We start from the raw sequence: 16,413 nt of genomic DNA, 5'->3' as shown, positions 1-16,413 counted from the left end.
TGCCGGGGTGGGGCCTGTGTCCACTGGTTCTTTGGGGAATAGGCCTGTCCTGGCAGGGGTCATGCATCCCCAGAAAGGCCACAGCCCTCCCAACAGTGTCCCCTCAAGGAGGTTCAGTCCACACTGGGCCTGTGTAATGACCAGGCTGGCCTGATTTTCGATATTCTTGTGCCTTCTCTCTTTTTCTTTGCTCAATCTCAGTAGATTTTTGTTTTGTTTTGTTTTTGGAGATAGGGTCTTGCACCATCATCCAGGCTGGAGTGCAGTGGTGTGGTCACTGCTCCCTGCAACCTCGAACTCCTGTGTTCAAGCGATCCTCCTGCCTCAGCCTCCCAAGTAGCTGAGACTACAGGTGCACGCAGCCACACCTGGTTAATTTTTTTTTTATTTTGTGGAGATAGGGTCTTGTCATGTCTCCCACCAGTGTCCCCTCAAGGAGGTTTGGTCCACACTGGGCCTGTGTAATGACCAAGCTGGCCTGATTTTTGATATTCTTGTGCCTTCTCTCTTTTTCCTTGCTCAATCTCAGTAGATTTTCTTTTTAGAGCTAGGGTCTTGCACCATCATCCAGGCTGGAGTGCAGTGGTGTGATCACAGCTTCCTGCAATCTCGAACTCCTGGGTTCAAGCGATCCTCCTGCCTCAGCCTCCCGAGTAGCTGGGACTACAGGTGCACACAACCACACCTGGTTGATTTTTTTTTTTATTTTGTGGAGACAGGGTCTTGTCATGTCACCCAGGGGTGTCTTGAACTCTTGGGCTCAAGTGATCCTCTCACCTTGACCTCCCAAAGTGCTGGGATTACAGGCGTGAGCCACTGTGCCCAGGCTCGGTAGAGATTTGTTTCACATTTTAGTGTTTCCTAAGAACGAGATTGGGTTTTATTGGTCACCCCATGTTGGTTTTTGTTGGTTCATTTCCTATGTCAGTAATTTTTGTTCTCAATCTTATTCTCCTTTCTTTCTACTTTCTTTGTGTTTGTGCCATCCTCATTTTTCTAGCTTTTTGAATTAGATCCATAAGTCATCTATATACTAAAGTTTTGGATAAGTGTTTTTAAGGCTACAGCTTCCTAAGTGTGTTTAATTGTGTTTACAGCTTGGGATTTGTAGTATATTCCATATTGTTCGGTTTTCAATATTTTGTCATCTGCATTGCTGTTTCCCATATAATATACAGTTAGTTTTAAAACTCATTCTTAAAAATGATTTCTTTTTGGCTGGGCACGGTGGCTAACGCCTGTAATCCCAGCGCTTTGGGAGGCCGAGGTAGGTGGATCACGAGGTCAGGAGATCGAGACCATCCTGGCTAACACGGTGAAACCCTGTCTCTACTAAAAAAATACAAAAAAATTAGCTGGGTATGGTGGTGGGTACCTGTAGTCCCAGCTACTCGGGAGGCTGAGGCAGGAGAATGGCATGAATCCGGGAGGCAGAGCTTGCAGTGAGCTGAGATCGCGCCACTGCACTCCAGCCTGGGCCACAGAGCAAGACTCCATCTCAAAAAACAAACCACAACAAAAAAACAAAAAACAAAAACAAACGAACAATATATATATATATATTTATTTTTATTTTTTGAGACAGAGTCTCACTCTGTCACCCAGGCTGGAGTGTAGTGGCACTATCTCGGCTCACTGCAACTTCCACCTGCTGGGTTCAAGCAATTCTCTGGCCTCAGCCTCCCAAGTAGCTGGGACCACAAGTGCATGCCACCATGCCTGGCTAATTTTTTGTATTTTTAGCAGAGACAGGATTTCACTATGCTGGCCAGGCTGGTCTCAAACTCCTGACCTCATGATCTGCCCACCTCAACCTCCCAAAGTGCTGGGATTACAGGCGTGTGCCACCCACGCCCAGCCCCAAAAAATGATTTATTGGTTTCCAATTCCATTACCTTTGGTCTGATTAAGTGATCTATATGTTATTGACCACTTGAAATTCATTAATACTTCCTTTGTGACTTGAGAACATGATTGATTTTCTCACTGCTTCATAGATGTTTGGAAACAAAGCATATTCTCTCTCTGTTGAGCGTAAGGGACCCTGTATTTTTTCCTGCTTGAGTGATGGTGTGTCTTTGACCTGGATGCCAGAAAGTGGCAGGAAAAACTTGAGGGACATGTAAAAGGGGAGATTTGCTAATAGGGTCTCAAATGGGTTTTTCCTTCCACTCAGGTTCACAATCCCGAGGGTGACAGATCAAGGAAATCCAATTACTGTCACTGTGAGGCCCTGGTGACCTGGCCATGGTAAACAGGAAAGGGATTTCACTCGGCTGCCCTGTCTTGAGGGAGTAATCCCAGTGAAGATTACGAGAATTGCAAAACCAAGAAGGCAGATGCTCGTTTTCCTAAACGAATACAAATAATTTTGTAAAAAGACCACTCATCAGGTTATAGATACTGTAAATGTAAATGAAGCTAAGAAACCTCTCATCAGTATAATGGCAATTGGTGCATGATTGAATTTGTAGGGTGGAAAGTCAAGTGAGGCTCTAGATGTATTTAGAACTCATGGAATTTTAACTTTTTTTTTTTTTTTTCCTTAGAAATGGGGTCTGCCGCCCAGGTTGGAATGTAGAGGCACTAACACAGCTCACTGCAGCCTCGACTTCCTGGGCTCAAGCGATCCTCCCACCTCAGCCTTTCGAGTAGCTGGGACTATAGGTGCGTGCCACCACGCCTAGCTAATTTTTTTTTTTTTTTTTTTTTTTGAGACGGAGTCTCGCTCTGTCGCCCAGGCTGGAGTGCAGTGGCGCAATCTCGGCTCACTGCAAGCTCCGCCTCCCGGGTTCACGCCATTCTCCTGCCTCAGCCTCTCCGAGTAGCTGGGACTACAGGCGCCCGCCACCACGCCCGGCTAATTTTTTTGTATTTTTAGTAGAGACGGGGTTTCACCGTGGTCTCGATCTCCTGACCTCATGATCCGCCCGCCTCGGCCTAGCTAATTTTTTAACTTTTGTAGAGACAAGGTCTCACTATGTTGCCCAGGCTGGTCTTGAACTCTTGGGCTTAAGCCATCCTCCCACCTCAGTCTCCTGAAGTGCTGGGATTACAGGTGTGAGCAACGACACCTGGCTGGAATTTTAACTTTTACCATTATATGTACCTGATATTTTTCAGCCCCTTGAGATGTAGAGGACATAAAAAATTACTGGGTTTATTTGTGGGTTTAGACCTGCACTATCCAATCTGGTAGCCACTAGCCACTTGTGACAACTTAAATTTAAATTAAAAGTTAATTAAACTGAAAACTTCAATTCCTTAGGCACACTAGCCACATTCTGAGCTCTCCCAGCCATATGTGGCCGGTGGCTACTGGATTGGGTAGCACAGATACAGAGAGTTCACTGCTGCAGGCAGCTCTCTGGGGTGGAACTGGGTTACAAATGGTAGCACCAAGGCTGGGCGTGGTGGCTCACACCTGTAATCCCAGCACTTTGGGAGGCCAAGGCTGGCAGATCACTTGAGGCCCGGAGGTCGAGACCAGTCTGGCCAACATGGTGAAGCCCCGTCTCTACTAAAAATACAAAAAATTAGCTGGACGTGGTGGCACATGCCTGTAATCCCAGCTACTTGGGAGGCTGAGGCAGGAGAATCGCTTGAATGTGGGAGGTGGAGGTTGCAGTGAGCTGAGATCGCGCCATTGCACTCTAGCCTGGGTGACAAGAACAAAACTCCGTCTCAAAAAAGAAAAAGAAAAAGAAAAAGAAATAGTAGCACCAAGAAGAAAGGAGCCCCCACCCCAGCAGGAGGGAGAGCAGGAGCAGGTGGGGTGGGGCACCTGGTGGCTTCCTCCAAGTTGTCTGTACCTCAGGCTGGAGGGAGGGGGCGTGTCCCTTCAGATGTGCATGTGGAAGTGCTAACTTCGGTACCACTCTTCTCTCCTGCAGTGAGCTGAGGAAGAGGTACAACGTCACAGCAATCCCCAAGCTTGTGATTGTGAAACAAAATGGGGAGGTCATCACCAACAAAGGGCGGAAGCAGATCCGGGAGCGGGGGCTGGCCTGCTTCCAGAACTGGGTGGAGGCGGCCGATATCTTCCAGAATTTCTCCGTTTGAAGTGGGAGGGACTTCAGAGGGCCAGGACAGGTGCTGCTTCTCTAGCACTGACACTGGGGCAAAGAGGAGCATGTTGGGTTCCTTCCTCTGTTGGTGTGATTTCATTGTATTTCAGAGCAGAAGCACTAAGCTGTGGTCAAAAGCAACTATTGCTCAGGAAATAATACACTTCGTATTTTGATCATGCAGCCTGTTTGTATTATAGTTATTTTTGTTATTCTTTGCATACCTTTATCCACCTGTGCTTAAGGAAGGATCCTCGTATGTTCATACTGAGCTGTTGGAAATCTATGCAAGACATTTATTTGTAAAAGTCTCTTCAGATAAAATAATATATTTATTGATGACATTTTCCGGCGATCTATTTATTTTAATGATATGCTTTCACAACTATCTTAATAAAGTTTGCAAGCTGCACCATCTTGGCTCACTGCAATCTCTGCCTCCCTGGTTCAAGCGATTCTGTTGCTTCAGCCTCCCGAGTAGCTGGGATTACAGGCGCCTGCCACCAAGCCTGGCTAATAAACAAGTCTATTGCCTTCTTTCTCATTCCAGTCCAGGTGCCAGTAGGAAGAAAAGGAGTCTCTTGACAAATATCATGCTTAAATATGTCTTATTTGTCACAGGTGCTAGTTTTTAATTATATGTCATCTTGGAATTTTCTTCTCTTTGTTTTCTTCACAGTTATTTGTAACAGCATTGCAATATCCTAGAAAGCAATGAAATTTTCAAGGGTGTGTTTTCACATCTTCAAGATCAAACCTCAGTGTTACCTAAAAGTTAATAATCCATCGAAGTAAACAATCTTTTTTTTTTTTTTTTTTTTTTTGAGACAGAGTCTAGCTCAGTCGCCCAGGCTGGAGTGCCGTGGTGCGATCTCGGCTCACTGCAAGCTCCGCCTCCTGGGTTCATGCCATTCTCCTGCCTCAGTCTCCCGAGTAGCTGGGACTACAGGTGCCCGCCATCACGCCCGGCTAATTTTTTTATATTTTTAGTAGAGACGGGGTTTCACCGTGTTAGCCAGGATGGTCTCGATCTCCTGACCTTGTGATCCACCCGTCTCGGCCTCCCAAAGTGCTGGGATTACAGGCGTGAGCCACCGTGCCTGGCAACAATCTTTATTAATGGTGGTGAAAGCCGTCAGTGGTTCAGATTACTGTCCCAGCTTCCCCTGTGGCCTCTTGCTGGCGGGTCTTTCCTGTTTCTTTCCAGCCTCATTCTTATCCAATCAGCTGGGATTGTGAAAATACCAATACCCATCTATAGCCAAGTCCTCACCTGCAGATCTGGTCAGCCTGCTGGGTTCCTCAGCTGAGAATTTGGAGCAAAGCTGACACCACTAGGACCAGGAATAGCAGAGTAAAGAAGCTCAGTGGGTGATACTCAGTGAACCCGTGCCACTGAGACATAAGCTGTTGATTAATTAGTCCCTTCAATCTCCCTCACCCTCTGTGCTGTCACTTAACTTCCCTGACCACTGAGACCCAGCCTCCTGGGGGCCCTGTGGGTTGACTAAGGATGCATTTACACTAACCTGATTGTTATTCGTGCCCCAAATAAGTCATGTAGGAATGCAGTTTTCTTCCAAAACTCAGAGATGGAATATTTATTTAATTATGGCTTTTTCTTTTCTTTTTTTTTTTTGAGATGGAGTTTCACTCTTGTTGCCCAGGCTGGAGTGCAATGGCGCAGTCTCAGCTCACTGCACCCTCCGCCTCCCGGGTTCAAGTGATTCTCTTGTCTCAGCCTCCCCAGTAGCTGGGATTACAGGCGCCCACCACCACCCCCAGCTAATTTTTGTATTTTTAGTAGAGACGGGGTTTCATCATATTGGTCAGGCTGGTCTCAAACTCCTTACCTCAGGTGATCCACCTGCCTCGGCCTCCCAAAGTGCTGGGATTACAGGCGTGAGCCACCGTGCCTGGCCTAATTATGGTATTTTCAATCACACATTCTTGGGAACTGGGTGGACATCTCTTGCATGTAGAGTGTCCATAAAGTGAGTGTTTGTGTGTGTGTGAACCACAACCACACGCTTTTAAAAGGTAGAGAAACAGCCCTCCTGGTAAACATGCTTGTAATTGCCAAGAACTGTGTTGGTGTTTGTGGGCTGGAAGATTTTGCTTTGGGGTGACTGGAGGGAGAGGCAGGGTCCACCTCGGCTGGGCTGGCCCTGTAGGACATGGGCCTTCATCACCTAGGGCTGGGAGAGTGATGTGTCCTTTGAAACATTATTGCTCCCTGAAGACACATTCTTTTTTTTTTTTTTTTCTGAGACAGAGCCTCACTCTGTCTCCCATGCTGGAGTGCAGTGGCACCATCTTGGCTCACTGCAATCTCTGCCTCCTGGGTTCAAGCGATTCTGTTGCCTCAGCCTCCTGAGTAGCTGGGATTACAGGCGCCTGCCACCAAGCCTGGCTAATTTTGTATTTTTAGTTGAAACGGGGTTTTTTCATGTTGGCCAGTCTGGTCTCGAACTCCTGACCTCAAGTGATCCACCCACCTCGGCCTCCCAAAGTGCTGTGATTACAGTCGTGAGCCACCATGCTCAGCCGACACATACTTCGATATTATAACATCCCAAACAATTTTTCTTGATGTAAGGCAAAGTATTCCAGCCTTCTTTCCGAGAACTGTGTAATTTGTGACTATTTCTACAAGTGTCTTGTGCCCCTTGTGTTCCAGAAGCAATACGTGCTCACTGTGGACAAACATCAGGAAAAAGATTCCATCATCCTGATGGATGTTTTAGTCCATCTATATGTCCCCTAAAGTCACCACCTTTTTATTTTTTCTGTATGTACACATTGCTTTTCATCTTTATACACTTGCCACCCTGCGTGTGGACATAGACAAGCAGTGGCAGCATGGTGTGGGCACCATGGGGCAGGGGTTGAAAGACATGCAGCATCGTGACCCATCCCAGGCCCACATCTCATCCAGACTCCCTGGTGAGCCCCGTGGGCGCTAACATCTGAGAAGCATGGCTCTGCAAAGGTGTCTTGTCCACTGAATTTGTTGAAGTCATTTCACTGATTTCAGCCCACAACTGGGGCATCTTTATCAAAGCCCAGGGTGTTCCACAAGCCTGGGGCAGGTGGGAGCCCTTCCCTCTCTCAGGAGATGCCCAGCCACTGGCATTCCTGCAGGAGTGCATGCAGACCTCAGGGAGACTCATGAAATGCTGGTCACTGTGCACTGGTGAGGGGCAGTCACTGAGAGAACACATGTATACACGACACACATAACCTACACACACCACAAACACACACACAGACACAGACATTCCTAGAGAAAGGAAGAAGAGGGGTGACACAGAGCTCACCAGTCAGAAGAATTATGCTCTGTTGGGCTGGACTGACTTAGGCCGAATTTATAAACACCATGGAGGTACCTTAAAACCCCATCCTTTCAGTAGGGTGTCCTATGCTAATTTTGATTGAAAAGAGCATCCGTTTTAATCACCTCTACTTTGCCAGCTATCTAGAACCTTTGAGCCATTTGATAAACTGGATTACCCTTCTCTCCTGCATTTTTGTTTAAGAATTATCTGGGCTGGGCACGGTGGCTCATGCCTGTAATCCCAGCACTTTCGGAGGCCGAGGTGGGTGGATTACCTAAGGTCAGGAGTTCAAGACCAGCCTGGCCAATGTGGTGAAATCCCGTCTCTACTAAAAATACAAAAATTAGCTGGGCATGGTGGTGGGCACCTGTAATTCCAGCTACCCAGGAGGCTGAGGCAGCAGAATCGCTTGAACCCAGGAGGCAGAGGTTGCAGTGAGCCGAGATCACAACACTGCACTCCAGCCTGGGCAACAAAGAGCGAAACCCTATCTTAAAAAAAAAAATGAAAAAAAAATTATCTTATCTGGTGGGTCAGGTGTGGTGGCTCACGCCTGTAATCCCAGCACTTTGGGAGGCCAAGGTGGGTGGATCGCCTGAGGTCAGGAGTTCAAGATCAGCCTGGACAACATGGTGAAACCCCGTTTCTACTAAAAATACAAAAATTAGCTGGGCGTGGTGACAGGTGCCTGTAATTCCAGCTACTCAGGAGGCTGAGGCAGGAGAATTGCTTGAATCCAGGAGGTGGAGGTTGCAGTGTGCCAAGATCACACTATTGCACTTCAGCCTGGGCAACGAGAGCGAGACTTTGTCTCAAAAAAAAAAAAAAAAAAAAAAAAAAACCTGGGTGCTGTAGCTCACGCCTGTAATCCTAGCACTTTTGGAGGCCAACGTGTGCAGATCACTTGGTCAGGAGATGGAGACCATCCTGGCTAATATGGTGAAACCCTGTCTCTAAAATGGTGAAACCCTGTCTCTACTAAAAATACAAAAAAAAAAAAAAAAAAATAGCCAGGCATGGTGGCATGCACCTGTAGTCCCAGCTACTCAAGAGGCTGAGGTGGGCTGCTGAACCTGGGAGGTGGAGCTTGCAGTGAGCTGAGATGGTGCCATTGCACTCCAGCCTGGGTGACAGAGCAAGACTCTGTCTCAAAAAAAAAAAAAAAAAAAAAGAATTATCTTATCTGGCTGTTTGCTTTGTGTGTGTATTTTATTCTATGTACTTGGCACGGTCTGAATGTTTCTGTCTGGTATAATCCATGTGTTGAAGTCCTAACCCCCAGGTGATGGTGATGTCAGGAGGTGGGGCCTTTAGGAGGTGATTAGGTCAGGAGGGTGGGGTGGAGCCCTCATAAATGGGAGTAGTGTCCTCCTAAGAGAGACCCTTACCCCTTCTAATATATGAGGACACAGTGAGCAGATGCCATCTGTGAACAAGAAGTGGGCCCTTAGGAGACACAGAAACTACTGCCATTTTGACCTTGGACTTCCAGCCTCCAAAACTGTGAACAATGCATTTCTATTATGATACACAGTCTCGTCTGTGGTATTTTGTGATAGCAGCCTGAACAGATGAATACAGCGCCTATAAGTAGTCTAACCTGAACCCTCCACTGGCTATCCAGGTCTCCTCTCGAGATATGCAGACACATCCATTGGTCTGTCCCTTCTATCTTCTTGAAGAAATCTGTGCTGAAGCCTCCCAACTTCTCCGTAGGTTCTGGTGAGCTATGTGCCTGGTACATCTGTCAACCTGATGTCACCCTTTGGAATGATCCCCAGGCTGCTCCACGGCTCTCTCCTGCATTAAGTTTCTCTTTCTTGTCATTCTGTTTCTTTGTTTCCACCCTTGTTTTGTTGGAATACATCCTCTAATAGTTTCCTAAGGACAGGTGAAAGGGGGCAAACTCTTTGAAGGCTCCTGAGTCTGAAAAGCCTCCATTCTGTATATACTCACTGGATGAGTGGCAGGTGCAGAATTTAGGTTGGAAGTACTTTCCTTCAGTGATTTGAAGGCACTACCTCGTAGTTTTTTTTGTTTCTTTGTTATTGTTGAGAGGTCCAACTACACTGTGACCCCTGGCCCTGTGAGTGGTTACCGTATTAGGCCATTCTTGCATTGCTGTAGATACCTGAGACTGGCTCATGGTTCTACAGGCTGTACAGGAAGCATGATGCTGGCATTTGCTTAGCTTCTTGGGAGGCCTCAGGAAGCTTACAATCATGGCAGAAGGTGAAAGGTGAGCAGGCATGTTACATGCCCAGAGCAGGAGCAAGAAAGGGAGCGGGAAGGTGCCACAAGCTTTTTTTGTTTTTTTTAGATGGAGTTTTGCACTTGTTGCCCAGGCTGGAGTGTAGTGGTGCTATCACCGCAACTTCCGCCTCCCAGGTTTAAGTGATCCTCCTGCCTCAGCCTCCGGAGTAGCCGCGATTACAGGCATGTGCCACCATGCCTGGCTAATTTTTTTGTGTTTTTAGTAGAGATGGGGTTTCTCCATATTGGTCTTGCTGGTCTCGAACTCTTGACCTCAGGTGATCTGCCCACCTTGGCCTCCCAAAGTGCTGGAATTACAGGCCTGAGCCACAGTGCCCGGCCTGCCACACACTTTAAACTACCAGATCTTGCAAGAGCTTAGTCACTATTGCAAGGACAATACCAAGAGAATGGCACTAAACCATTCATGAGAAATCCATCCCCATGATCCAATCACCACCCACCAAGCCCCACCTCCAACAATGGGAGTTACAATTCAACATGATATTTGGGAAGGGACACACATCCAAACTACATCAGTGACCAAGCTGAACCTGGGTCTGCCCACCCAGCACAGCAAAGCTAAACACTGACATGGTGATTGCAGTGAGAGAAAGTGAGGCATTTATTGTGAGGTGCCAACAAGAATCAGGCAGCTCAGGCTTAAGACCCAAACTTGATGACTTACATGTAAAGGTTTTTAAAGGCGGGAGGCAGAGGTTACATGCAAAGTAATAAATGAGTACATGGAAGCTTCGCATTGGTTTGGCCTAAAAAGGTGGGACATCTTGAAGCAGGGAAGCTCATAGGTCATAGGTAGATTCAAAGATTTTCCGATTTGTGATTGGTTAAGCTTTGTCTAAAAACTTGGGGTCAGCAGAAAGGAATCTTGAGCTCTGGCCTGTGGGTGTGACTTCCTCCAGGCCCCTTAGTAGGAAGAAATTTAGAATAGAGAACAGTGGTCACAGTTCAGTCCTCAATTCTCTCTTCTCTGAGGTCTATGTGCCAGTAGATGACATTTTCCTTTTGGTATGGTCCAGGTTTCTGAAAAGCAACTCAAGAATATTGTTAAGGTGTAAACTTTAGTTTCTGTAGGGAACCGAACATTCTGTGGCTCTGACTTCCTTGGCTATTGCTTGAGGCTCTCGTCACCTTCTTGTTTTCTAGGTTGCTCATTTACTTCTCAAGACTAGGTAGGTGCCTGGAATTTCCCTTAAAGAAACTCAAGATGTTCCTTTATTTCCATGCTTGTCGGGGGTGGCAGGCCTCCAAGAGGGGTCCCTGCTGCATCTCAAGTGTGGTCTATTCTCTCTTGGAACTTGTCAGATATTCTCCTTGCCTGTTGTTCTATACTTTCATGATGCCTTAGCAAGCCTCTGTTTTCACCCTAGGGCCTGTTGGCTCTTGTGAGCTGTTCAGTCTGGAAACACACTCATTTTCTTCTGGGAAATGTTTCAGAGTTATTTTGCTTAATTTTCTGTCTTCTGTTCTGTTGGCTTTGTCTTTCTGCAATCCCTAGTATTTGAATGTTGGACTTTCTAGATTGGACCTCTAACATCCTTATATTTTTCTCTTCTATCTGCCATCTCTTTTTATTTTTGTTCTACTTTTTGAGAGATTTCCTCAAATTTATCTTCTAGCCCTTTATCTGCTATCATGATTTTAATACATATAAAGAGTTCTTTGTTGTCTGAGTCAGTTTCTCTCTGTCTCTCTTCTCTCCCTCCTTCCCTTCCTATCTCTTTCTTTCATAGCATTCTGTTCTAGTTCCACGAAAGCAATATCTCCTCATACCTCCCTAAGGATATTAACCATATTTTTAAAATGTCTTCTTTCTGCACAGTTTCTGTTCACCCCAAGTGGCTTCCCCTTCCCCTGTTGCTTCTCTCTCCTGTTTATTTTGGGAGGGACTTAGCAGAACATCAGTGGGGCTTGGTAACGCTGAACTCCCCTATAGAGTGATCCTGCTGGGGCCATTCTGTTAGCAAGATTGCTCTTTCTGGCTTGTCATATTTACTAGAAAGCATCCTCTTATCTCCTATCAGGATGCGGGATGAAAGGCTCAGTGTTCTGGGAGCTGGGTAGGATCATACCTTTTCATGAAATTACCCTGATTTCACTTTGGCACTCTTACTTTCAGCCACGTATTTCTCAGCCAAGAGAGCCCATTTGCCACCTCAGGGGTGGTAAGTTCAATCACTCAGCATGTGGAGGTGGGAGGGAACCTGGAGATCAAACCACTTTGTAAACACATCACACTCTTCCTTATAGGTGCCTGTATTACTACTTCAAGGGGGCTTCTGGAGCCACTGGCCCCCAGGCATTTGAGGATTACTTGGGATAAACCAGTTGGTTCTCACATTTTCCAGCTGTGGCGCAGATCGCACTTGTGTGTCTGTGGAGTCAGCCTCCACTCCCCTTCTGCTTTTACAGCTTCCAAATATGTTTTTGTTTTGTTTACTCTTTTGTTTGCCCCATCATTAAAAAAACAAATCCCTTTGCTGTCATTTTAATGGCTCTATTAGTGAGTGAAATTGCATGCATGTGTTTAAACTGCCTATTTGCCTGATTGTTGAGAAAAGTTAATTTTATGTTTGTAATTCTACAAGGAAGACTCCTTTTAAAATTTTACTTAATTTAGTGAACTGACAAAATGCCATGTGAATCTAGTTTTCTGCTTTAAACATGCATTCTTTTTTTTTTTTTTGAGATGGAGTCTCTCTCGGTCGCCCAGGCTGGAGTGCAATGGCGATCTCCACCCACTGCAAACTCTGCCTCCTGGGTTCATGCCATTCTCCCGCCTTGGCCTCCCGAGTAGCTGGGACTACAGGCACCCACCACCACACCCAGCTAATTTTTTGTATTTTTAGTAGAGATGGGGTTTCACCGTGTTAGCCAGGATGGTCTCAATCTCCTAACCTCGTGATCCGCCCGCCTCGGCCTCCCAAAGTGCTGGGATTACAGGCGTGAGCCACCGCGCCCAGTGAAACATGCATTCTTAACCTTTATAATACCTCCACAGTTGTAATGACAAGTTCAAAGTTATTTCTACAATATCTGTCTGATTTTGCGTTGGAGTATGAGAATGAGAACAATTGTGCCCAATTGAATCTGACCACTTTACACCAGAGGTAGGAAGTAGTGGAAAAATTGCCCATGACTAAGACCTAAAAGGATGATTTTAAACTAGGTGCAGCTAGCTAGGAATCTTAGATCTGAAATCCTGGATGATATCCTTCCACTCTACGTGAAAAACCCATCTATAATCTAATGTCCCATGGGACCCAGTCTTGCCTTCAATGGATGCCATAATAATTGCAAAAACCAAACTCCAATTGTTACTTGCATCATTTGAAAAATAATTGAGGAGATCCACTTCACAACCCAAGGCTACTCATCTAAAACCTCCCTTGCTAGCTGGGCATGGTGATGTGCGCCTGTAATCCCAGCTACTCAGGAGGCTGAGGCGGAGAATTGATTGAACCCGGGAGGTGGAGGTTGCAGTGAGCTGAGATCGTGCCATTGCACTCCAGCCTGGGTGACAAGAGCGAAACTCTGTCTCAAAAAAGCCCAAACAACAACAACAACAACAAAAAACCCTTGCTTCTCCTCCCCAAATAGCTCTCCAGAGTCTTCCACCCACTCCTCTTGAGGCCCAGCCCATGTGGCTCTGCTCCCCACCCTCCTTTTCCTTGTCTCTGAACTCCTTGCTACATAGCATGTTGCAGCATGTCTGGTTGAATCTGCATCACTTTACTTTTTTCTCCCGGTGCTACATCTGCAGCTGGGTCTGACCCAGAGGCCGTTTCCAGCGGGGCGGGGAGGTGGAGAGTCCGACAGGGTAAGAAGAACATTTTTCTTATCTAGCTGTGGAGTGACAGAGAGAGGGCTGGCTAGGGACATAACAAATCATATCTCCTTTATACTTCATGTAAAAGATCTGATATTATTCCAGATATATTTACCTGGAATAAATCCTCAAGATTAAAGCCTTATGGTTTTTTTGGGTAAGCATTTGCAGTGATAAGGCATAAGAGACATCATTTTTCATTCCTATGTTCTTTTTGCTCTTCTATTTTCACTTTCTGAAACAGAAAAGTAATGATCTTTATTCTTCTTTCCTTATGTATGTGTTGTCATGATTTTGTTACAAATAATCATCTTCAGGTAAATGTATTGTATTAGTACAAGGTTTTAGATATCAATTAATTAATTCATCCATTCATTCATTCAACAGGCATTTGGTTCTTCTCTCTCCAGGCCTGGGCTGATATGAAACTCATCGTTATAATGGTATATGATGAGGTGGTGGAGTCAGGGCCTCAGGCAGGGATGAGCCTCAGAGGGAGAAGATAGAGTGGGGCTGGAAGAACCTGTAAGGACCACTGCCCCATTCTGACACCATGGCCCTTTATTTATTTTTATCATTACGTTTTTGAGATGAAGTCTCCCTCTGCCACCCAGGTGGGAGTGAAGTGGTGAGATCTCGGCTCACTGCAACCTCCATCTCCCACGTTCAAGTGATTCTCCTGCCTCAGCCTCCTGAGTAGCTGGGATTAGAGGTGTGCACCATCACAGCAGCTAATTTTTGTCCTTTTAGTAGAGATGGGGTTTCACCATGTTGGCCAGGCTGGTCTCAAACTCCTGACCTCAAGTGATCTGCCCACCTTGGCCTCCCAAAGTGCTGGGATTACAGACGGGAGCCACTGCACCCAGACATGGCCCTTTAAAGAAGACCTCAATGACCACTTCCTGGAGAGGAAATCTGATGCCTTTGGCAGGGAATGATCATCTCTTTCTATCATCTATTTTCTTTCTATATCTATCTATCTATCTATCTATCTATCTATCTATCTATCTATCTACCTATCTATCATCTATTTATAGCTGTCATCTATTTATCTGTCATCTATTATCTATCATGTATATATGTACAATGTATGTACATATCTATTTATTTATTTATTTATTGAGATGGAGTTTCACTCTTGTCACCCAGGCTGGAGTGCAGTGGCATGATCTCAGCTCACTGCAACCTCCACCTCCCAGGTTCAAGTGATTCTCCGACCTCAGCCTCTGGTGTAGCTGGGATTACAGGCATTTGCCACCATGCCCAGCTTATTTTTTATTTTTAGTAGAGACAGGGTTTCTCCATGTTGGTCAGGCTGGTCTTGAACTCCCGACCTCAGGTGATCCACTCGCCTCGGCCTCCCAAAGTGCTGGGATTACAGGCGTGAGCCACTGTGCCCAGCTGTATCTGTCTATTAATCTGTCTAATCTGTTATCTGTCTTTTATTTACCTTTCTCTTTCTCATCTATCTTTATCTCTGTCAACCATCTGTCTATTATACATTTACTGATATTTCTTTTTCTTTAGACCTCTTGATTCTTATTTTGATTTTATTTTGGTAAGAAGACTTCACATAAGATCTCCTCTCTCAACAGATTTCTAGCTGACAATACAGTATTGCCAACTATAGGCACAATGTTTTGGCGCAGATCTCTAGAACTTACTCTTGTTGCACAGACGAAACTTCATATCCATTGAGTAGTATCCATTTTTTCCTCCTCCCCCAGCCTCTGGCAACCACCATTCTACTCTCTATTCCTGTGAGTTTGACTACTTTAGACACCTCCTATAAGTGGAATCATGCAGTATTTGTCCTTCTGCACCTGGTTTATTCCACTGAGCATGATATCCTCAAGGTTCATTTGTGTTGTCACAAATGGCAAGATTTCCCTCTTTTGTGAGGCTGGATAATATTCCATTGTATGTGTGTACCACATTTTTTATCCATTCATCTGTTGATGGACATGATGGTTATTTTTCCATCTTGGCTATTGTGAATAATGCTGCAAGGGACATGGGACTGTAGGATCTTTCTGGGATCCTGATCTCAATTCTTTTGGATAAATACCCAGAAGCAGGATTGCTGGATCATATGAGAGTTCTATTTTTAATTTTTTGAGGAATTGTTCCATATTGTTTTCCATAGCAGCTGCATAATTTTGCATTGCCACCAACAAGGTAGAAGGGTTCCAATTATTCCACATCCTCTCCAACGCTTGTATTTTAATTTTAATTTTTAAAAATTTTTGAGACAGAGTCTTGCTCTATCTCACCCAGGTTGGAGTGCAGTGGCGTGATCTTGGCTCACTGCAGCCTCTGCCTCCCGGATTCAAGTGATTCTCCTGTCTCAGCCTCCTGACTAGCTGGGATTACAGGTGTCGGACACTACACCTGGCTAATTTTGTATTTTTAGTAGAGACAGGGTTTCACCACGTTGGCCGGGCTGTTCTTGAGCTTCTGAACTCACATGATCCACCCGCCTCGGTCTCCCAAAGTGCTGGGATTACAGGCATGAGCCACTGTGCCCAGCCAACACTTGTATTTTTGTTGTTGTTAATAATAGCCATTCTAACAAGTGTGAGGTGATACCTCATTGTGGTTTTGATTTGCATTTCCCTGATAATTAGTGATGTTGAACATCTTTTCATATACCTGTTAGCCATTTGTATGTTTTTGGAGAAGTGCCTATTCAAGTCCTAATCCCATGTTTAATTGAGTTATTAATTTTTTGTTTTGCTTTTTCTATTGAGTTGTATGAATTCCTTATATGCTTTGGAAATTAGCCTCTTATCAGATATACAGTTTACAGCTATTTTCTCCCATCGCATAGGTTGCCTTTTCACTCTGTTGATTGTTTTCTTTGCTGTGTTGAAGCTTTTTAGTTTGATGTAATCCCACTTGTCTA

The 16,413-nt window shown here is 45.4% G+C and overlaps 1 protein-coding gene across 4 annotated transcripts in view; it reads left to right on the top strand.

The window, feature by feature from the left end:
- The window catches only part of NXNL2 (nucleoredoxin like 2), a 151,326-nt gene that overhangs the window by 5,602 nt on the left and 129,311 nt on the right, over positions 1-16,413 (top strand). The window contains exon 2 of one of the 4 annotated variants that reach the window (XM_063636303.1): positions 6,339-7,062. The exons of 1 other annotated variant lie outside the window; for it this stretch is intronic. In XM_063636303.1, the coding sequence (XP_063492373.1) occupies positions 6,339-6,444 (106 nt within the window). In that variant the 3' untranslated portion in view covers positions 6,445-7,062. Of the gene's footprint in view, positions 1-2,549; positions 2,662-3,893; positions 4,478-6,338; positions 7,063-16,413 lie in introns of those variants that run through there. 2 more of the 4 variants (XM_055272034.1, XM_055272036.2) reach the window with 2 other exon arrangements.

The sequence above is a fragment of the Symphalangus syndactylus genome, chromosome 3 (assembly GCF_028878055.3).
Source record: "Symphalangus syndactylus isolate Jambi chromosome 3, NHGRI_mSymSyn1-v2.1_pri, whole genome shotgun sequence".
Classification (NCBI taxonomy): domain Eukaryota; kingdom Metazoa; phylum Chordata; class Mammalia; order Primates; family Hylobatidae; genus Symphalangus; species Symphalangus syndactylus.
This window is presented reverse-complemented; position numbering and strand designations above follow the sequence as displayed.